The following is a 23,458-nucleotide window of genomic DNA, read 5'->3' on the forward strand; positions in this document are numbered from 1 at the left end:
TTTACTTCATAATTTCATAAAAGCAAGCTTCCTAATTATAAAACAATAAATAAACTTTACTTAATTACTTTAAATAAATATAGCTTCTAAATGAAATGTAAATAAGTAATTTTTACTTAATTTCTTCATGAGCGTTACGTTCAATACTAAGTAGATTTTACTTGATAATGACACGTAAGTTGTACTTGATATTATGGCAGTAAAATTTACTTAAAATATACTTGTGCAAATTGTTACGAGGATTTTATTAAGTAAATCTTACAAGTAGTTTTTTTCAGTGTAGAAGGCTATGAAAGAGTGAGACAGCTCTCAGATTTCATCAAAAATATCTTAAATTGTGTTCCGAAGATGAACGAAAGTCTTGGAGCAACATGAGGGTGAGTAATGACTTACAGAATTTTCATTTTTGGGTGAACTAACCCTTTAAGGCATTGTTGTCAGAGGTTTCTTTTCAAGATGTTTGTGACGTGGCTGGCTGGTCCTCTCCGCACACCTTCATTGGGTTCAATAACCTGGAGATTGAATCTACCCCAGGCTCTCAAGTGCTTCTCAAGGGCTACTTTCCCATATCGTCAACATTCTGGCGCAGCGTCTCGTTCTCTTTTCAGGGAACCAAGGTTATATTCGTAACCGAGATGTTTTTTTAAAATTATTATTATAATAAAAATAATACAAAAATAAGCAAGCACATATAGTCCGCTTATTCCAAAATTATGTTACAACTATCTTCCTCGTTGTGTACACGCACTGCGAGAATTCCTGTACAACATTCATTACTCAGAAGTGTGAGTTTATTTTTAGTTGTTATGAAGGAAGGAAGTTTCACAGGTGTGGCCTATGAGTGTTATAAGAGTTGTGAACCATTTAGGAGGGGTAAAGATACAGATAACAGAACATTTTCATGACCTTCTTTACAACATAGGCCTAGTTTCTATTGAATTAAGTTTAATGATCTTTCTGAACCCACATTGGCACTTCTAGCTCTTGTAGCCTGGTAATATGAAGGATATGAGAAAAGTACAGAACCAAAATACATTTGTGGTAAATTAATCATTTAAAATTTAATATCAGATTAGTTTTAATAATGATATAGTGTTAGCCTCTAGAAGTCAGAGAAAAGATAGTCCAGAGAAATGATTTCTCTGATCAGCAATAACAGCTGCCACATTATTACAAACAATACAACAGAAAACAGACTCCACACTGATCAACTTAAACGTGATAGTAAATGTGAATTTGCTGAGATATTAACTCCACTGTTCATATTCATTTTCAGTCTGTATCTGATAGACGTTTTCCGTAGCCATCGCTCTGTTGTACAGGCCCACACTGCTGCCAGTGTTACTGTAGATGACAGAGTTCTCGGAGTTCAGGGTTCTGAGGGAGAGAAAAATGATAAGAAACATCTAGCATAATGACTAGCGATGCCCATGATATGATCAGGCCTCAATACAAACATAAAATGTGACCTAATGGAGGGATATTCTTTCTTTGATGCTGACTATGGTATGTGTTGCATTCTTCATATCATTTATTTTTTTATTTATAACATGCACAATAGTATTGCTTAAATAATTAAGATAGACTACCGTACAAAAGTCTGGGGTTGGTACATTGTTTCTGAAAGAAGTTAAATCACCATCATGTTCACCAAGGCTTCATTTAATTGATCAAAAACAGTAATATTATGAAATATTATTACAAATTAAAATAACTGTTTTTATGTTTGAATATATTTTAAAATGCAGTCTTCAGTGTCACATGATCCTTCGGAAATCATTCTAATATGCTGATTTGGGTCTCAAGAAACATTTTTTATTATTATCAATATTGAAAACAGTTGTGCTGCTTAAAATCTTTGTGGAAGCCACGATACTATCCCCCAGGATTCTTTTATGAATAAGTTTAAAAGAACAGCATTTATTCAAAATTGTATTTGTCATTACATTAAATGATTTTGTTACAATGTAAACGTGTCTACTGCCACTTTTAATTGGTTTAATGGGTCCTTGCTTAATAAAAAGTATAAAAAAAATCTTACTGACCCCAAACTTGTGAACACTATTGTATAAAGTGAATGGTTTTGTTTTATAGGAACATTTTAGCATTTGGTCAGCATAATGCAAACTGCAAATTCCTATTTCAGTCTATTATTTTAAACATCTGTTTTAAATCAATATAATTTTGGAATTAATGTTTTTAATCATTCTAAATTAAGCATAAATAGCACTTGAAGGAGTGACTTACATGTCTAACGCAGCTCTGCTTTTCTTCTTTTGCTTCCCTGAAAATAGAAAACGACAATTTCATTTCATAAATAAACGCAACGAGTTTTGCAGTTCAATTTTAAAGTGTGAAGTGCCAGTTTGGACTCACATAACAGAAAGCCAGCAATGACTACCACAGCCAACAGTAACAGGAGAATAGGCACAATAACTGCAGATGCATTTACCTTTAAGAACAAATCAGTATTAGGATATCAAGTCATCATTGTTTCAAACCGTAAAACATGTAAGGCTTCCTGTTATGGTGAAATACTCACACTCTCTTTGTGTTCCACAGAGGACGAATTAGGATACTTAACTGAGGTTTGTGCTTTATAACGAAAAACACAATCAGCATATTTGCAAATACAAATACAAAACAATTAAAAAGAGCACAGATCATCAGCTGTGTTATACCGGATGTTGTGCTGGAGTTCCACAGTCCAGTAGTGCTGCTCTCGGGAGCATATGAAGAAGTCTCTTGTGTTTTATTCCTTTCTAATAAAAAAAAAAGGATAATGTCACATAATATTTCTACACTAACAATTTAAATGTCTTTAAATAAAGCAGAGATCTTTAATGACTAAATATTTGTAAAATATGCAAGCGCCAAAATCTCACCACTTGGTCATTATTAGCAATGATAAATTATAGATAATGAAACGTTTTTTATTGTAAATGAACATTTTGTTTCAGTCATTATAGATTCACTGCCAGGGTTAAAATCATAATACCTCCTGATGTTTCAGTGGTCTGTGATTCAGGGGTTATAAGCCCAGAACTAGTGGTTACCAAAGGCTCTTGTGTGGTCGGACCAGGTGCTTTGAAACAGGATGTAGAATTTTCCTTTTTTAATGTTCAAACTCTCACATGAGCACAAGCTATCAGAAAACTGCTGAAAGTACTGACTTTACACAGAACTGATCTCATCTGTGATGACTGAATGATGGCAAATAATGTCAAACTCGTCACCATCACCAAAAATACCTACTTTTTTAGGCTTGATTTTCAGTACTGATTTGGTTTTGTCTGGTATGTTTTCATGATTCGGCCATCACAGATTCACAAAGACAGTATAAATTCATAGATATTCACATAGAAACACACACAAGTACCCTCTGTCATGACAGTGGTGAATACTCCTGTGATTTCATGCTCAGATGTGCTGCTCGACAGGGATGTAGTTTCCCATGTTGTTGGAATAAGTGCTTTGAAGAAAGTGTATTTCAATGCAAAACTGTACTACTTTTTAAAATATCAACAAAATTAGTATTATTATTTTGTTTTGTTTTAAAATCTGCACTACCATTCAAAAGTTTGGAGTGTGTAAGATTTTCTAACAAGTCTCGTATGCTCAACGAGACATTTATCAGATTCATACTGTAAAAAACAGTAATATTGTGAAATATTACAATTTAAAATGAATGGTTTTATTTTATTTTAATATATTTAAAATAAGTTTTATTCCTGCAAAGCTGGATTATCATTAGTTTTCAGTGTAAAAAAAAAGTTGCTTCCTTAAATTTTTTAAATACAATCAACTTGGACGTTTAAGTCATTTCAACTTAAATTACATTAAACTGACTTTAAAAAGTGAGTTGAATCTTGTAATTTATAAAAAAGTAGAAAATTGCTTAACTTATTTTGATGAGTTAAAGCAATGTAATGCAACATATCATAACTTATTGATCATATATTTTTTACAGTGTGATCCTTCAGAAATCATTTGCCGCTCACAATTTTTTTGACAGCATTTGTTAGTAATATTTTTTGTAACAATTAAATATCTTTACTATCACAAAAAATATTTTACTTTTTTACTTTTATTCCTTTATTTTAAAAAATCGTACAGACCCCAAACCAAACCAAACCCAACCAATAAACAAAACAACATTTGTAGGCTAGTGAGTAGCCATTACGGCTTTGCTTACCGTCATTAACAAACAAATGAACGTAATACATCTCGTCATTAAACCATCCAGGAACATGTATGCGGCATCCATATTTGCCAGAGTCTTTTTTTTTAATGTCAAGGATTGTCAAAGACACGTCTCCATGCGATATTTCTCCCTCCAGCGCGTATTTGGTAGATCTTTTCCTCACCACTTTATCCCCATCGCTTCCAATAATTTCATCACCACAACCCATTTTGGGAATGTCTCCTCTCATCCAGCATATTTCACATTTTCCATGGTATTTGCTGTCATACTTGCATGGCAAAGTGACGCGATCACCCTCGAAACTCTGTACGATGACGTCGCTGCATTTACAAACTGAGAGAGACAGTGACTTTATTTAAATAACCTTGAATTTGAAATTTAGATCATAAAATGATCCAAAATATTGTAGATAAATAATCTTAAGGGTTACTGCAAAATTAAATACTACATAAAACATAATATTTTAAAATATCAAATAAAAAAATTATTAAAATATGTATATATTACATTTTACTCTTTGCCACAAATTACTGATAGTAAGCACACCTCAATATAAATGTGAAACTCACTCGTCAGATAACAAATAATCCAGGATATAAAGAACCAGCTCTGAAGTTCAGTCATGATGGAAAGGTTTCACTCTCCCTGAAAGCAAATGCTCCAGACTACCTCATCTCTCTTCTTACATTGTTTCCCTTTACACGGAAGTCAAGATGCACATGACACCTTCTCAGCTTTTCTTAAATGTGCAAGCAGACTTCTTTTTACAGTTTCACTTCTATATGTGGCCTACTACTCTGTGGTCAACTTCAAAAAACCAAAAGAGAGGTTTGTTAGAACTGAGAACTTATTAACATGTACCGCAAAAATCACAAAACACACACTTCTACATGTGAAATTTGCGACATGCGACAGTTTTTCATTTTTTTTATTTATTTTTTTATTAATGTTTAAGTGTTTGTACATCATTGGAACTTTTAGGTTGATATGTTTGATGCGACTGCGGTGAACACTAGAGGCCGCTACTGTTGTGTGATAAATCAGATTCCGTTTCCAAACATGCTCAAAACTTTAAGCCCACGTGGAGTTGACAAAGAAACATTCAGTAATTGATTTCTGAGAAGGAGATGCATGACATATGATTCGAGTTATATTTTGTAAGCTTTTTACAAAAAGACTTGGCAAATGAAGACACAGGCTACAAACATTACAATGAAAAAGTAAAACAACAACAACGACAACATTATGTAAATTGAGTTATCTCAAAGTTATTTCAAAATTAGATTAATAATCAATCAGTTATTTTATAATAGGCTATAAATATTAGCCACTGAGAACACCCCCCCCCCAATAAAATAAAAAAAAATCCCCGTCACCATACATGTGGTCATAGTGACCTCGAGTCTGACTATCACACCATATCTGTCTGTGGTTGTTGTAGGGCTGGGAAGATCTGGCAGATTTTTAACTTCCCCATGCTGCTGGTGCGTTCTCTGGAGCGCCGCAGTCCTGAGGGCAGAGCGTTCAAATGGATGTGTTAATGCACAGTAAGCAAAACAGGCCATGAGTCACCTCTTTCACTTCCACTCAGCAATGGAGACACATTCTGAGAGCCAAATTTAACGCTCTGCAGCACGAGAAGTCAAATAAGTTTCCACATAGCCATATAGAAACGAGCAAGCGTTCTTGCTCATGCATTATCTTGTTCATGCATCTTCTTGTTCATGCATTAAATAAAATGCTCAGAGTACACTTTTCAGACCATATAATGTTGGGTAAAGGCTTATTTGGGTGAATGTGACAACATGCCAAGATATTCACTCCAATATATAATTATATATTAAGTAATGAGTAAAATTTCCAATGTGAGTTCACACTGCTCCCGTGTCAACACGTGGTGCTCTCATGAACACGTGTTGGAGATTGATATTTTGTAAATTAAGTGATAAATTGTTTATTTTTTGCGCAAACAATGCACTCGCACTGATTGGTCAGATGGCCCAGTCTGCCGTGACTGGTCAGACACCAAACGCTTATTTTCATATCCGTCTCTTCATAAAATTGTGGTTAAACCACTGGAGTCACATGGATTACTTTAATGATGTCTTTGAGGCTTGAAACTGGTAGTTGCGTAGCTGTCAATGGACGGACAGAAATCTCTCAGATTTCATCAAAAATATCTTCATTTGTGTTCCGAAGATGAACGAAAGTCTTACGCGTTTGGAACAACATTATAGGGTGAGTAATTAATGACATAATTTTCATTTTTGGGGTGAACTATCCCTTTAACAAAATATATTGCAAGAAAATTAATGAATTATTTAAATTTGTACAATACAGTTGCTAGGATTTGCTGTACTGCCTCTAATTTAAGTTTACGTGGAATTAAAAGATAATTTATTACAGTTTAATTACATTGAGAATCACCACTGAGACCAAACAAAAACCTTAATAAAAAGTAAGGCCTGATTTCACACACAGGGCTTACATAAAGCCAGGATTAGGCCTTAGTTCAAATTAGGACATTTAATTAGCTTTTATTAACATGCTTTAGAAAAAAACAAAAACAATACTGGTGTGCATCTTGAGACAAAACAATGGACGTATTTTAAGATATGTTAGTTTAAGTTCCTTTCAGTTAAAACATCTCAAACATGCATTTTAGTCTGGGACTAAACCTTGTCTGTGAAACCAGGGGTTAATGTTTTATGACACATTATAATAAGAATTCCAAGCTAAAATATGTCACATTGAAAACAAACTTCATTTTCTTAATGCAAACTTTTTTTTTAGAATGAATTCAGAATAAAATGCGATCTGGACATGTTCATTAGAGGTTTCACCCATTCACCCATTTATGCTACAAGTGTTAAATATTTCTCCAGATCTAGACCATAAGATTAATTACTTGCTAATCTACTTACGGAACAGAATTGCGATGATTAAACCCGGGATGAAGACAATGGCTCCCACTCTTACAGTATTAATGACAAATGCTTCCATTGCTTCCTAAAATGACACACCAAGTATGGAATGAGTGTCCAAATCATGTCCAAAACAAATAAAATCAAGATGCATATACATTTACATAGATTACTATCAACACATTGAAGCCAAAATATAGACTGACAGCAAAAGCAGAACAGCTAATGTTTCTGTCTTTGTAAACAGATGATTGCATTACCTCAGTATGGACCACTGCAACGGGTTCATCTATGTAGATGCCAGTAATATCTGAAATAAATAAATATGTTTACATTTCCTCTTGACAGATATTGGCTCATATTTCTGAATCACTTTCAATGTTGATTAAGTGTGGTCATGATTATATTCATACCTGCAGTTATCTTTTCTGATGTGATATACAGCTCAGTAATGAGTGTGGTTGGGTCTGATGCATGGTATACTGTGTGTGAAACAAAAATGGTTAGTCAGGGTTATTTTATCTCATGGGAATTCCTATAATATACATTATGATTAATAATACGATAAATCAATGTATTGGCTAATAATGAATTATTGATTCATTATTGAAATTAATGAATGAAAAAGGACAAAAAAATATTTTCATTAACAATAAAATAAGTTAAAATACAGTAAAAACAGTTGGAGTTAAACAGTTGAAAACCATTTTACATTTTTTGGTCTTGTTTTTTTATGACTAGATTGTTCAAAAGAACAGCATTTAGAAAATAGAAATATTTTGTAATATAAATGTCTTTACTGTCACTTCTGATCAATTTAATGCATGCTTGCTGCATAATATTATGAAGTTCTTTGTCAGGTTGTCAGGCAACCTGTCTATGTTTATCATGTCCTTGGATGTACGACCTCTGACATCAGCAACAAAAGAAGCAGTTCTACAATTTGCATGTTAAACCGCTAGATGCATTACCATTGTTTTACCCTGCTCAGAACAGAGCTGTGACACACTTATTACTGAAAGGTTTCACACCTTGCTTTTCCTGCTTTGACGTTGTAGAGACCAGTTGTGTTTCTGAGGTGACTCTCTTTGGATCCAGACCTTTTATGGAAGAACAGAAATACTATACATCATCATGTCTGAGCATATTAAAATTAATAAAAAAAGACTCAATTGAGTGGTTACTCACCATTGCTGATAAACAGATAAACATTGTGACTAATGTCATTGAATAGTCCAGGGATCTCGATACGGCACACGTACAACCCAGCATCCCTATTTTGAGCAACCCTTATGGTAAGTGAAACATCTCCTCGGTCGAGTCCACTGACCAAGCTGAATCTATGCGACTCTCTGTAGTTCACTTGCAAGCCGTCAGAGGAGATAACAGTGTTCTCACAGTGGAACCATGACTGATGTCGCCCCCAACAAACGTTCAGTAGGCCATTGGCGTTAATGTCATATTTACATGGAAGAGTAACTGTATCCCCAACCTGTCCAAACACCAGTTTTGATGATTCGCTGCAGGCTACAACACAAAAACAGAGAGAAGTATCAACACTTGTTAATTACATCATATATAAGGTAAAAAAATATTAGATTCCTCATGCATTTCACACATTTTTTCCCCTTATAAAGGCATAACTTTCACTATGGGCAACATATCAAACTAATCAAATAAACTTGAAGTGAATCAACTTTGTAAAAACAAAATTACATAGAACATTATACACATAATATTGTACACAGACCACAAAAAAAAAAAAAAAAAAAAACATTTTCTTGGTTTTGTAGTCAAATATCTGAAATTCTTAAAAACAAGAAACATTTAAAGAACCTTGTAAATTGTGTATGACCCGTTTTATCTTAAATTAAGTTTCTTTTTTGTATCCCTTAGGCATTTTTTCTTCTTTTAAGCATAAACTTTATTAAATGTTGCTAGAGTTATGCTTAAAATAAGAAAAAAATGTAAAAGAGAAGTAAAACAAGACAAAAAGATACTGATAGTATTTTTGCACTGCACAGGAATGAAATATAGTACACAGTAGCCTATTGTACATTATTGCACTACTGATAGAAGTATTATTTGTACTTACTTGCTACATGTATACTTGTTGAGATAAATAGAAAAACAATCATTTTCTTTGCTGTGGTACACTCAGTAAGTCTCTAATTCATGTGTGAATGGCTCATATACTAAAAATACAACTTCTCTTTTCCATGACGGCTGTTCGCCAATGGGAATAACTTCAACGTGCTATTGGTTCCAAAGCCAGACAGAAAATTTGTATCCTTGTTGTAATTGTTTATGTAATGGATTTTAATATACATATTATTCTAACGTTTTTTTAAAAAGAAATTAATCATTTTGTTCAGCAAGAAGCAAGAATTAAATCAGTAAAAGGCATGTTACAAAAGATTTCAAATAAATGATTGATCAAATAAGATACTACAAACTTTTAAGAGAGATATACTGGGAAATAATAGTAATCTTTAATGATAAAAGATGTAACTTAAGCATTATTTAAAACCTGTTGGGAACTTCTCATGTGTCATATAGTGTCATGGGTGGTTGCAGGAAGGCAGACGGAGACAAAGATATATTTCCAAGAACGAAGGTTTAATGTAATTAAAATACAGGACAGCAGAACAAATAAATAGCTACACTAAATATAATGGAGATTAGACGAAGACTGACAGAACTTAAATACAAACACAGATGACACTGATTAACAGAACACAGGTGATACAGATGATAAACTAAACACAGGTGATACAGCTGAACTAAATGACAGTAACCATAGAAACGAAGGAGTGGCGGGAAAAGAACAAAGGAAAACAGGAACCAATCAAAACACAAACTTAACCAACTTTTTTTAGTTAATGATCTGTAAGAAAGGGGCTTTATTAGTGCTGTTCATTGATTCGAGTACTTTTTTGACATTTGGGTATAAAGTGTTTTAATTCTACAATATATGGTGTAAAAACGTCCGAGTGCTGCCCTCTTCAGGTTAAACAGTGGCTACTGCAGTTGAATTTTCCTATTGGATGTTTGCGGTACTACGTGACGTAAGCGGTACTACGTGACGTAAGCAGGTTCCAGCTCACCACGCCCTTGGTACGAGCTCACCACGCCCTTGGCGGTATAAAAACCATCTTGTTTCATCAAAACCACTGTAGCGAGTCAGGAGTTGGAATTGCGAGTATTGAAAACGATCAGGATAGAGTAGAAATGGGCTTCTCCGAACAGCTCGCACTGAAAAGCGACGCAGTGCCAAACACTGCTCCTCCTGCATGGACTCCACCACCGCAGCGGCATCTTGATGTGAGTGATCATATATATTTTAATCACAATTTATGGTTAGGCTAAAGTTAATCCTCAGGGGTCGACAAACGCGCCGGCGCATTTTGCTGGATTTTTTCACATAGCGGTAAAATATGACTATGCCTACAGAGAGTGCGCGCTATTGACATCAACTCGATAAAACTCATCAGATGCATGTACTTTACGTCGTCTTGCGACCCTGTGAGGAAGTATTTATTTTCACTCAGACACTGGCCCCATTCTCCCTTGCGCGGCTGCTTCGCTAGCATCGGATGCCGATCGTGATGCGGGAGTTAAGACCGCAGTTTGAGCCAACGGCTCGAATTGATATGGCTCTGGCCCTGTGTCCACAAACAATTCACCCTCCTCCACTTCACCTCCAGGTGAAGGTGGGGGAGAAAAGTCCTCGACTTCAAATGACAGCTCTGTTGCAAAGCTACTTGCGTCACTCCAGTCACTCTCCATTTTAGAGTCTGACAGCAGCTGTCAATTAATCCGTCACTGCGGGTCCGCAGTCCACAGCCCCGCCCTCGGTTCGTCCCCTCTATCTCCGCTGGGCTCTGCCCACTTTTCCAGCATTTTTCAAATATTGCCAGTGGGTGGAGTCAGGCTCTGACCAGGGGTTTATTTACCCTTTAAAGTCCAAACAAGCACTGACACGTGACAGTACTCCCCCCTCCCAGTAGCCGCATCCTCGCGCCGTAGATAGACAAACTGCGGAGGGAGGGAGGGAGGGGGCTCAGGGGGGGGACAAAGAGCAGGTGAAGGGCAGACAGAAGGCAGGAGGGACCAGGGCGGAGCAGGTTGTGCAGGCGGCGGGGGCGGAGGGAGGAGCCATGGTGGAGGCAGGGCAGGCGATTCCAGGGAGCTGACTGACGGAGGTGGAGCAGGTGGAAGTGGAGACCCGGAAAGCCGACGAGCCCTGGTGATGCTGAGGATCCCGAGGGACATAGCGATGCAATGGCTCTGGCGACCGAGGCACAGGCGGGGATCCAGAAGGCCGCTGTGGAGCCGGAACGACAGAGGACCAAGGTGGAGCTGGAGGGAGTGATGAGCCTAATGGAGCCAGAGGGACGAGGCGAAGCCAGAGGAGTGTAGTCCCGAGACGAAGGCAGGCCGACGAAAGACCAAGGCGAAGCCGGAGGGACGAGGGAGCCTGGCAGAGCTGGTGGACTTATGGACCACGGTGGAGATGAGTGAGGTGGGAGCCAAGGAGCTAATGGGCCGAGGTGGAGTCCTGGTCGCGGAGGCGGAAACCGGGGATCCACCGACCATGATGGAACTGCAGACTGGCAGACCCGCGGCGACCCCACATCCCTGATGGTGGAATAAGGGTGAGCTGAGGGGCTGACAGGAAGCAGCGGAGGCGTGGATGAGGAGATTATGATGGGAGGAGGTGGGAGAGGGAGGCTGGGTGGGAGTTCAGGAATAGGCTCAGGTTCTGGAAGAGATTCAGGCTCAGGGACAGATACAGGTCTGGGAACAGGAACAGTTCTTGGGGCAGGAACAGATCTAGGGACAGGAACAGGCTCTGACGTGGCGGCGGCCATCCTGGCCGAAGGCTCAGGCGTTGAGGCGGTAACCACCTTGGCTGAGGGCTCGACAGGCATGACGTGAAGAAGCTTTATAAGGGCGGTCTCGGCAGGACGAGACTCTGGAAGGGCGGTCTCGGCGGCTGCTCGTGATGGTGGTTGTTCTCTGGATCGAGACACGACGCTCACCAACCACCTGCTGATGGCTTCCCTCCAGTTCAGTCCATCGGTGTTTGGGAGGTCAATGGCCTGGTGGAAATTGGCCCCGATTCAGAAAAGCAGCTTGAGGGTTTCATCGTCGAGGGGCTAATGACAGCTCGACGAACAAAGTTCACCACGAAGGCGAAAAATTCTGTGCTCTCTTGAGCAATGGCAACAAAAATAGCCCTGTCGTCCATATGGGCTGGTCCGATCTTCTGTCACGGGTGGTTGGAAGAAGTCAGACAGAGACAAAGCCTGCGTCCCAATGTGCATACTATCCATCCTAAATAGTATGTGACATTAGTAATTGTCAATATTATTTAGGGCAGATAGGGTGGATAGTATGCACATTGGGACGCAGGGAAAGATATATTTCCAAGAACGAACTTTAATGTAATTAAAATACAGGACAGCAGAACAAGCAGCAACACACTAAATATAACAGAGATCAGACAAAGACTGACAGAACAGACAGAACTTAAATACAAACACAGATGACACTGATTAACGGAACACAGGTGATACAGATGATGATGATAAACTAAACACAGGTGATACAGCTGAACTTAATGACAGTAACCATAGCAACGAAGGAGTGGCGGGAAAAGAACAAAGGAAAACAGGAACCAATCAAAACACAAACTTAAAGTCCAAACAAGCACTGACATGTGACACAGTTTGTGTACATGCATGACAAGCAGGTATTGATTTATTAATGATTAATAAAAGATGATTTAAAGATCAATGGTTAGCTGTCAATGCTTGTACTGAATGTGTAATCTTTATATTTCAGTTTCCAAGAAAGCAGCATTATTTGGTGAAAAGGAAATCCCCAAATTTTCCCTTACGGCTCAGTAAAGATGGCCAAAAGAAATGCTACACATGTCTACAAAATCCCCGTCAACTTCCTTTTAAGTGGGAATATTTTTTTTTTTTTTTGACACTGACCACTGCTGACAATACAGTTCCTTGACAGGGCATTTCAAGACTAGACAGTCATATTTCCTTGAGACTGGAGGCTCAGTTTGAGGAAAGGTGATGTAACGTTTTGGTAATGCTAACAGATTTCCATCTTTCAGTGTCAGAGTTTCTACATGGCACAACCAGACACAAATTTCATAAGCAACAATTTTGTCACAAATATACTGCAGCAGCAAAACAGCATCTGCCAGGCAGCAATAAACATGGCAATAAAGCACATGAGACAGAAGTAGCGAACTGCATCCATCTTGTTTACGGTTTCACTTCCGTTCTCACACAAATTGCATCATTACATCACTTCAGAATATAGTCACAATATAATTCACGCATGAACACAACATTGTGTCCTATATCAGCTTGAAAATGTTCTCATTTATGATGTTCATCTTTCCATATATTTTTTTTTCAAGTACCCTCTTCATAATAAGTCAAATGCAGTGAACTGAAACTCGTATATGCCTACATAGCTGCAAATAGGTGTTTACAGAGACTGGATGTTCAAGTTTATTAAACTAATAAAAATACAGGGTAGCATTACATAAGTCATTAGTAAGCTAAATATTACACACTTCATTAATTGGTTGTTGTTGTTAGGGCTGGTTCTCAAAAGGGGGTGCAATAAAAGCGAATTATGACTTGAATTTCTGACTGTGTTTTTTTTTTTTTTACAAAAAACAATGACATATCTTGGATGTAAGCACATATAGACTACTATTTCGTGTAGACTATCTGCTTTGTGTCGGGTTCTGGAAAAACCATGTTGTAGTCCAAACAAGCCGTTCGTTGTATAGTTATTAAAAATGAGGATTCTGTGAAATAAATTGTAAGCGTTCAGCTTTGTAACCTTGCAGATCTTTTTTATGCTCAAACAGCAACATTACACATTAACTAAGTAGAAAAGCATAATAGGACCCCTTTAACAAGTTTCTGCTCTCCTGAATGTTTCTCAGCGCAATCTCCGACTGTTGTATGTGTGTGTGTGTGCGCTTCAATAAAAACAGTGCATTAATATAGAAAGGTGATTCAACTGACTTGGAACTACCTGTGCATTAAACAGTTTTACTGCACACATTCCAGCCAGTCAGAATAGAGTATTCAGACAGACCATGGTATAAATATATATAATTCAACATTTTTAAGACACATTATTTTCTTTAACTCATCATCCATATCTTCATTCTCATCAACTCATCATCCTACTGAGCCTTAATCCACTTTTGTTCTATTGAATTTTTTTTTTCTATAGAATTTTAAAGATTTTCATGCTCTCTGACAGAAAAAAACCCCCAATCCGCTCCAACTCTATAAATCAAATCCAATATTCAAAAGAAGACAAATACTGAAACTACTTCTGAACAGAGACATCAGCTATGCTTATTCACAAAATCGAATTATTTGCTCTCCTGCCCAGTTGGCAGTCTAGTTCTGTTGGTTGTCTCGTGCTCATTCAGGGCATTACTGTAATGGTGCTGCTTACTCTTTTTATTTTACGAGACAATTCCTCTAAATGATACTTCCAGCTTGGCCATTCGCCTGGCTGGAGGTCAAAACAATCAAAAATCCTATATGACATGAAATCAAAAAGGCACTTAAACAGTTGTTTAAGTGTGACGGCTGGAAGGGTAAACACATGGTGGTCCACGGGGGCATTCATTATTATAATTTTTCATGGAACTGGTAATTATTTTTTGTGACTCGCAGTCATTTAAGAGCTCTCTTTTCATTTTCTGTAATTGCCAGTATCTGGAGAGTGCTCAGCAAAACCATGAGGGGACTATTTATATTTTGTAATCATTAATCATATTGTAAGGTAATATAACAGTATGAACTGATCATAATCAGTGCAACTGTACTCAGTGGGAGAGTGTTATTTCAGTGGCATATAGTTTGAACCCAAGAAAAGTTGAACACAAAGACTCGCCGGGCAGCGTGTCGTAATTGTTTAATGTAATAACAGATGCAAGTAAACAGGTTTATTTCTAATCTTGTAGACATTGAATGCTTCATGCACATTCTGCTTTCCTTTGAGGAAACAACCTAGTGCTAGTCAATATGTCTTAAATGCAGGCGCACTCTGGCATGTGATTCAATTTCAGTCAGCTCTTATCTGAGGTGACTGCAGGTTGACCACCATCCAGAATGACACGAACCTGCTGGGTAATTGCACTTTTCCAAAGGAACATTCCGAAGACAGGACAGGAGGTTTATTTGAGGCTGTAAACGCAGATAAATGCAATATAAAAGCTTACGTGGGTCATGCGCTGGTACATTGGTTGGACAAGGCTGCAGGCATCTCTTTTTTTCTTTCATGTAACATAAGCAGATGCATAGGCTTATATATGACTTGTTTTACAAATATAATTTTTTTTATATCCTATCTTAATAAAAATGAGAGGCACCATTTGCTTATTTGTGGATATCCGCACCTGTACACACTCACATTTTTGGCATTAAAGGGTTTAGCTATTGTCTTGTCATCCATTCAACAGCAGCATCACACACTGTCAAGCAAAATTAGCAATAAATGGAAATGACAAAGTGTGACACCTTTGTACACCTGTGAAAAAATATACTGTTTAGTAATTAGCATCTTTCTCATTTTGGGTCTTCTCAGAATGACAGGAGATAAATTAAGTTATTATTTCATTACAATTTCGCATACACATCTTTATCTCTCTTATTTCTATTATTGTATTAATTAACTTTACATTAATTAATTATGTCCAGAACTTAAAAACCGAGTTCAGTCTCATTCTCAGGCCTCAATATCTCTCAACTGCGACTTTGTTTCTTAATTGTGACAATATAGCTTGCATTATTTTTTTTACATTATATCTGTCAATTTTTATTTTATTTCTTACATTAGTGACTTTTTTCCCTTTCACGATTTCTGTGAGCAAACATATTACAAAGCAAACCCATTAAATGCAGTTTGGTCCTGCTGGACATAATCAATGTTAATTAGTCTTATGGATCCTTTAACGAATCAGGAGCAGTCAATATGAACTGACCTCATCCATAATTATTTTGTTGATTAAACAATACTTAAATATTAACTTGGGCCTCCATTAAAAGCCCATTGGGTTTACAAAATTGTATTAGTATCAATGTTGTTTAGTAATGTGCTCTGTTATATGTTTATATGTATTTATGATATGCAGCTAATCTGCTGACAGACCAACAAGACGTCAGCTGCACTGGAAGATGCTATTGATATTTCCATACAAGTGTGCTTATGATAAAATGTCATTCTGAGGGATGGGAGCTTATACAAAAATGGTGAAAGATATCATGCCTTTCTATTATAGATTTTAAAGTTAAAAGTTATAGCATTTTGTCAGATTTTAGTGGTGAGGTTTTTGTAATATAAGCTTTGCAAGCTGTACTTTCGGGGCTAGCTGCTTTGGGAATCCTTAATATATTAATTTTGCAAATATTTGATGCTAATAAAATGCTTAATTAGTCAAGGCTGAGAGTTCCTATCAGTTGAACCCCTCAAAAATCTTTCAATTCCAAGGGCCCTTTTAAAGATGCAGTAAGCGATTTCTGACAAACACTGAAACCGACCCAAACAAACACACCCTTCCCTTCATTGCCCCGCCCCAAAATACACAAACACCCACTGCAAGACTGGATGTCTCTTTATCAAAGCAGAAGTGAAGCAAAATAATGCTTTGTGAAAAATAAAGCGAAGAAGATGAAGAACAAAAAACGAACACAGTACAAAAGAGTATATACAAGAGTTTGTTGTTAGTTGCCAGCAGCACAGCAACTCCAGACAAATAATGACACTCAATACTGTCCTGTTACTAGAGCTAACATTACAACAACAGCATATCTTGGTTCTGTGAAACACAGCAAAAACAATGTTACTCATGGAGCAAAAACAACGCAACCTCGGCTTCCGTTTTCAGGCCTTCCCGCTGGTTCCAAGTCTCTCCAGCGCAGGAAATCTTTTAAAATATTAACGCGGGTCATAAAGCTCTTGTCTGATCATAACCCTTCTTTTTCCAGTAATATTCCTCTTACCTTTTATAATGTCTCTCAGCCATCTCTCTTTCTACAGTCTTTCTTCAAATCTCCCTCTCTCTCTCCTCCCCCATCATGAGTGGACACGCCCCTTACTGCTGATTGGCTACAAGTGCGCTGTGATGCCTGGTCTGATCCACTTTCAACAGCGTTTCTCAGAAATCTCTTACTGCACCTTTAAGTGGTTATTTTTGGCAACTTGGGTTTGGAAAGATTCCTAGTGCACAACATGGCAGCCATGATGGTTCTCCCTTAATGTCCCCTGCAAAAACATCATTTATGCCATTCAGAACACTTGCAGGGCTAAACAGTAAGGACTGATTCTTCTACTGTCAAATCTGGCTAGTAGTTCCAATTATTACTTGCCCTGCAACATTTTCACTTACCCCACACAAAAATATGGTCTAATCTGAGAAAATTATTTTTGTTTTTAGCAACACATTTTTATATTTTCTAGAGATATTTATATTTATAGATACTATTTTTTTTTTTTTTTTACAGAAATAAAATATGCATCAAGCTGGAAATTAACAGTTAATCCTCTTATTTTTAACATAGGAGCAGGTGCAGCCATCTGTAACTTGAATGTGTTGAGGGTTCCGATCTCATCCACTTCCAATTATTTTAGCTGTACAAAAACAGTCTGTTATGCTGCTTGATATCGCCATCTGTTACTTGTTATTATATTATTTTAATTTATAATTGTAATCATAAACAACGTCAGCAGGCCCCTCGCCAGCGTTTGGCTCCGTTTTTTCCAGAGGTTTACGAGGAGCTCACGAAATCATGGTGCACGCACTTTTCAGCGCGCACGCGCTCTTCTGCCTCTCTGACTCGTTCATATGAGAGCATGTTCTTTGAGAATTTATTTGGAGCCTTCTGTCCCATTCAGGCAGTCAGAACAGCTCTTTGTCTGTTTCGGTGGCCGCACCAAGGGTTCTCCGGTCACGAAACATAGACTGTCACGATGGATAGTGGATGCTATCTCTCTGGCCTACGCTTCTATGGGCCTTCCGTGCCCCATAGGTGTAAGAGCCCACTCCACAAGAGGCATGGCTTCCTCTTGGGCATGGTCCAGTGGACTACCTATAGAAGACATTGTGCGGCGGGCCGGCTGGTCTGCACCGTCCACATTTGCTAAATTCTACAACTTAGATGTTCCTGCCCTGCAGGCACGAGTCCTCTCCATTTAGGACCCTGGCCCCTACGGGTCCAGACCTATGTATATCTGAGGCTCCCCCACGGTGGCCCTCTGCACTAATCACTGTATGCAGTATATAACATCCTAGGACCCGACACTTCTGGTCCCCGATGATTCAGACTACTCTGTTATAAGTCTCGGGCTTCCCTGGACAACTTCAGAGTAGTCATCTGCTAATAGCATGGCATTTTAAAATTGGTTCCCATAGCGTTTGCAACGCAATACCAGTGAACCGTTCTCGAAAGGGAACGTACTCGGTTACTTACGTAACCTCGGTTCCCTGAGAGATAAGGGAACGAGTATTGCGTTGCCAGCCGTGCTATTTTGCTCATGTCAGGTGCTTCGCTTCAGTCAATTTCACCTGTCCCTATGGCGAATTCTGTAGAATTTATACCCTTCAGCCATGCCCATATTGGCGCGCTCAAGGCGAGCAAGGTGGCAAGCGCTTGATTGGATCGCGCGTCCTTGCTGGATCACCATAGGTTCGTGCAGTTGTCGCAGCACAGCCAATCAGCATGCTTCAGCCAGCTATGATGTGCTCGCTGTGCAGCTGCACTGCATTTTAAAATAAAGGCTTCAATATTCTCGAGAAAAGGAGTTTTCCCCATAGCGTTTGCAATGCAATACTCATTCCCTTATTTCTCAGGGAACCGAGGTTATGTAAGTAAGTACGTTCACACACATTCACAGAAAATAGCTTACTTCCCCAAGAAAAGGTGGATGATGTGACTCCATAAATTCATAAACACAGTTTTATTGGAAACAATGACATAAAACAATACTGATTGGTTTGTAGAGTTCAGCACATGATGCTTTTAAGACTTTTACAGGACATCATTATTATCAAACTTGGCAGGCAAGGTTGATACAAATTTGCATTGCTCTTCATGCTTTCACTTTGTTCATTGGATTGTAAATCTGGGAGAGTTTAGTTCAAAGATTACAGTGTTGTGTCAGCCTGTCAGCATCTTGTGAGAATGTCAGCCGTGGACGTCCATATTTTACGGCACAGATTGGTGCTTGATATTAACTGAAACTCTGCCACATTTTCTTTAATGGGTATATTTAACACAGGCATTGCCATCCAGAGCAGTTTGCGTTTTCTCATTTAACAGACCTTTTTCTGATTCTCTGTATGGTCAATGTGGGTAATTATTTTGGTTGAAACAAACCTGTTGTTGTACAATCGTGTTTTATGCGCTTCACCAAACAGAATCCTAAATGAAACACTGAACTCAATTTAACAGGCTGTTCTTGTCCTTAATCTTGAACATTGTGTATTCCTAAATGCTGCCATGCTCCTGAATTAATTATGCTGTTCCTGGGAATTAGCTCTCACTGTGTTTTGCCAGAGGAGCAGCACCATGCAGTGCAGAGGTAGTTTATCCATTGATTTGTATCAAAAAGACCCGTTAGAAACACATTTAAGGGCAAAAATACATCTGACACAGCAAGGCATTTTGAACTCTCCACCATCAGTTTCACTTCCTACTTGCACAACTTTGTGTATAGCCTAGACTTCTACAAATTTTGACCTTTTGTGACTCGAGCATGTTATCATGTTATTTTCTTATCATCGTGGTTAAAGTAGGGGACTTGTAATACAGAGTGTTTTGTGCCACTGAACCAAATGCATATGTGACAAATAAAAGTATTGATATTGACCACCTGGGATTTATTGCTCCGAACATTACACTGACAATTTAATTTACCATACAAATCCTGGAAGGATGGGCAGTGGTCCTTTTTTTTGGGGGGGGGGCGCCATTTTACATTGGACTTTAAATGTTGACTCAACACAGAACCAAAATTGTCTATTGTACAAAAACAAACAAAATGTTACAATTTTGACTTTTTTCCCTCATAATTACAAATGTATTTCCTCGTTGAACCTTTATATCACATAAATATTTATTATTTTACATTTTATCTCACCATTACCTGTTTTTTTACAACAGTGTGAAAATAGTATTTCTAAATGGTTATTAATTCATTATTATTTACGCTGAAATATCTTTGTTATGGTTAAATCCATTATGCAATAAGGAGTTAAACGTCGGCTTTTAAATCGATGGTATTCATGAGGCTGAATTTTTTTGCTGCCATTTCTTTTTGCATTCTGGATCCTAGAATTAGGCGTTTGAAAGTGTGACAAGCATTAGCATAAAAAGAAGCCAATTGTCACTTCCTGCACGTTTCGTAATGTCTCTGTGGACAACTGGCTGCGGCTGAACTTGGACACATGGACAACCTGGACCAGGCTGATAACAGGCTCACAGCTGCTACAGAAAACCTGCTTTGACAGTTAATATGAGATTATGAATCTAGCCATAAATCTGTTTTCTTGTTGGAAGGGTTGGAAAAAGATACATTCTGTTGTCGATTTGCACAAAGCCATTGAGAGATCAACAGCATCAGAAGAGCATCACCAAATCAGTGGGTTATCAGAAATGACATAAGACACTATCAATTTTGATCCGAGATGATGATCTGTGTTTAATCTAAGCCAGAGACCTTAAAAGGAGAATACTGTAGGGGAACTCGAGATGGATTAGCAACGCTGAGGACACTTCTAATAGCTTCATTGACGTCGTACAGTCGGAGTGCCCAGAGCTCCTTTATCAGCCCAGCGTGACTGCATGGAGAGAGGTTCTGTCTGCAGGTCCTTGCTGGAGATATGAGCGACGCGTGTGCCAAAGACTTGTCCCCACACGCAGAGGAAACAGATTACTGAGGCACAAACACAGAAACCCTTGAGAGCTGGGTGTTGGGAAGGGAACAGGATGCAGTAGCAAGAGGAAAGACAGTAGATAGATAATGTGGCACTGCAGATATTTGTCTGTGCAGGTCTCTCAGGGTGGGCCGTACAGTTGGCACTGACAAAAAGATTGAATAAAAATCTAAATGCACCACAGTAATACCCAAGATTTTTTTTTTTTTTGACTTGGTACCATTGTGATACCATGTTTTTTAGGGCATATCTTGCAAATACTGAAATATGTTATTTGAAGATCTTAAAGAGTACACAATAAAACAGGATCTTTGTTGGCATCTACTGATGGTTCCATGAAGATTTAACATCCATGGAACTTCTTCATCGTACAAAAGGTTGTTTAGATAAAAGGTATTTAGACTCTTAAAATGTTCTTCACGCTAATAAAAAAGGGTTCTTTTAAAAACTGTTCACTGAAACGTTTTGGAACCAAAGATGGTTATTTTATGGCTTCACTGCAAAAAAAAAAAAAAAAAAAAAAAAAAAAAAAACAGTTTCCCACTGAGCAAGCGACGTCTGTGGACGTACAAAACAGGTTGATATCAAGTCCGCCCGTCCAGGCCATGATCTGAACGTCCATTGACAGCCAGAATTAGTCGATTAATGACACGGAGTAATTTTGTCCAATCTGGCCATAATCTAAACGTCTACTGACAGCCAGAACTAGTTCAGAAAAGACGTTCATACTGGCTATAATCTGGACGTCCGTTGACATCCAGAAACAGTCCATAAATGACGTGAATAAAGATGTCCAATCCAGCCATAATCTAAACGTCCACTGACAGCCAGAACTAGTTCAGAAAAGACGTTCATACTGACTATAATCTGGACGTCCGTTGACATCCAGAAACAGTCCATAAATGACGTGAATAAAGATGTTCAATCCGGCCATAATCTAAACGTCCACTGACAGCCAGAACTAGTTAAGAAAAGACGTTCATACTGACTATAATCTGGACGTCCGTTGACATCCAGAAACAGTCCATAAATTACGTGAATAAAGATGTCCAATCCGGCCATAATCTAAACGTCCACTGACAGCCAGAACTAGTTCAGAAAAGACGTTCATACTGACTATAATCTGGACGTCCGTTGACATCCAGAAACAGTCCATAAATGACGTGAATAAAGATGTCCAATCCAGCCATAATCTAAACGTCCACTGACAGCCAGAACTAGTTCAGAAAAGACGTTCATACTGGCTATAATCTGAACGTCCGTTGACATCCAGAAACAGTCCATAAATGACGTGAATAAAGATGTCCAATCCAGCCATAATCTAAACGTCCACTGACAGCCAGAACTAGTTCAGAAAAGACGTTCATACTGGCTATAATCTGGACGTCCGTTGACATCCAGAAACAGTCCATAAATGACGTGAATAAAGATGTCCAATCCAGCCATAATCTAAACGTCCACTGACAGCCAGAACTAGTTCAGAAAAGACGTTCATACAGACTATAATCTGGACGTCCTTTGACATCCAGAAACAGTCCATAAATGACGTGAATAAAGATGTCCAATCCAGCCATAATCTAAACGTCCACTGACAGCCAGAACTAGTTCAGAAAAGACGTTCATACTGGCTATAATCTGGACGTCCTTTGACATCCAGAAACAGTCCATAAATGACGTGAATAAAGATGTCCAATCCAGCCATAATCTAAACGTCCACTGACAGCCAGAACTAGTTCAGAAAAGACGTTCATACAGACTATAATCTGGACGTCCTTTGACATCCAGAAACAGTCCATAAATGACGTGAATAAAGATGTTCAATCCGGCCATAATCTAAACGTCCACTGACAGCCAGAACTAGTTCAGAAAAGACGTTCATACTGGCTATAATCTGGACGTCCGTTGACATCCAGAAACAGTCCATAAATGACGTGAATAAAGATGTCCAATCCAGCCATAATCTAAACGTCCACTGACAGCCAGAACTAGTTCAGAAAAGACGTTCATACTGGCTATAATCTGGACGTCCGTTGACATCCAGAAACAGTCCATAAATGACTTGAATAAAGATGTCCAATCCAGCCATAATCTAAACGTCCACTGACAGCCAGAACTAGTTCAGAAAAGACGTTCATACTGGCTATAATCTGGACGTCCGTTGACATCCAGAAACAGTCCATAAATGACGTGAATAATGATGTCCAATCCAGCCATAATCTAAACGTCCACTGACAGCCAGAACTAGTTCAGAACAAAATGACAAACAATATCTGTAAATTAATTAACTGACTGTTAATTTACAGACTATATCATTAACTGTTAAATTGATCT

At 38.2% G+C, this 23,458-nt stretch overlaps 2 protein-coding genes across 5 annotated transcripts; both read right to left on the reverse strand.

Annotated features, from left to right (window-relative positions):
* Positions 1–1,035: 1,035 nt before the first annotated feature.
* Positions 1,036–4,953, reverse strand: havcr1 (hepatitis A virus cellular receptor 1). Of its 3 annotated transcripts, XM_084136817.1 has the most exons (9): positions 4,774–4,927; positions 4,196–4,537; positions 3,380–3,472; positions 2,999–3,085; positions 2,682–2,762; positions 2,543–2,595; positions 2,377–2,452; positions 2,248–2,284; positions 1,036–1,377 (listed from the first exon to the last, which is right to left on the reverse strand). In XM_084136817.1, exons 1-9 carry the CDS (start codon positions 4,826–4,828, stop codon positions 1,248–1,250), a joined length of 954 nt encoding a protein of 317 aa, XP_083992943.1. In that variant the 5' UTR covers positions 4,829–4,927; the 3' UTR covers positions 1,036–1,247. The 3 variants fall into 3 exon arrangements, with proteins under 3 accessions (XP_083992943.1, XP_083992944.1, XP_083992945.1); XM_084136818.1 differs by lacking the exon at positions 3,380–3,472; XM_084136819.1 differs by lacking the exons at positions 2,999–3,085; positions 3,380–3,472 and having other exon boundaries at positions 4,774–4,953.
* A 383-nt stretch (positions 4,954–5,336) lies between these two features.
* havcr2 (hepatitis A virus cellular receptor 2) lies at positions 5,337–9,347 on the reverse strand. 2 transcript variants are annotated; one of them, XM_084136821.1, is made up of 7 exons: positions 9,224–9,347; positions 8,317–8,655; positions 8,160–8,228; positions 7,542–7,610; positions 7,389–7,438; positions 7,129–7,213; positions 5,337–5,713 (listed from the first exon to the last, which is right to left on the reverse strand). In XM_084136821.1, exons 1-7 carry the CDS (start codon positions 9,264–9,266, stop codon positions 5,616–5,618), a joined length of 753 nt encoding a protein of 250 aa, XP_083992947.1. In that variant the 5' UTR covers positions 9,267–9,347; the 3' UTR covers positions 5,337–5,615. The 2 variants fall into 2 exon arrangements, with proteins under 2 accessions (XP_083992947.1, XP_083992948.1); XM_084136822.1 differs by lacking the exon at positions 7,129–7,213 and having other exon boundaries at positions 5,589–5,713.
* Positions 9,348–23,458: the final 14,111 nt, after the last annotated feature.

This window comes from Abramis brama, assembly GCF_963993115.1.
Source record: "Abramis brama genome assembly, chromosome: 15".
NCBI lineage: Eukaryota > Metazoa > Chordata > Actinopteri > Cypriniformes > Leuciscidae > Abramis > Abramis brama.

Excerpts from the sequence above, each read along its gene's own strand:
- havcr2 (XM_084136821.1), bottom strand. The coding sequence starts at position 9,266 with ATGATTGTTTTTCTATTTATCTCAACAAGTATACATGTAGCAA. Across the intron at positions 7,439-7,541 it reads ATCAGAAAAGATAACTGCAG|ATATTACTGGCATCTACATA; the intron begins GTATGAATATAA and ends TATTTATTTCAG. Across the intron at positions 5,714-7,128 it reads AATCATCGCAATTCTGTTCC|GACTGCGGCGCTCCAGAGAA; the intron begins GTAAGTAGATTA and ends CTCTGCCCTCAG.
- havcr1 (XM_084136817.1), bottom strand. The coding sequence starts at position 4,828 with ATGACTGAACTTCAGAGCTGGTTCTTTATATCCTGGATTATTTGTTAT. Across the intron at positions 2,596-2,681 it reads GAACTCCAGCACAACATCCG|CACAAACCTCAGTTAAGTAT; the intron begins GTATAACACAGC and ends TTCGTTATAAAG. Across the intron at positions 2,453-2,542 it reads CTGTGGAACACAAAGAGAGT|GTAAATGCATCTGCAGTTAT; the intron begins GTGAGTATTTCA and ends TTGTTCTTAAAG.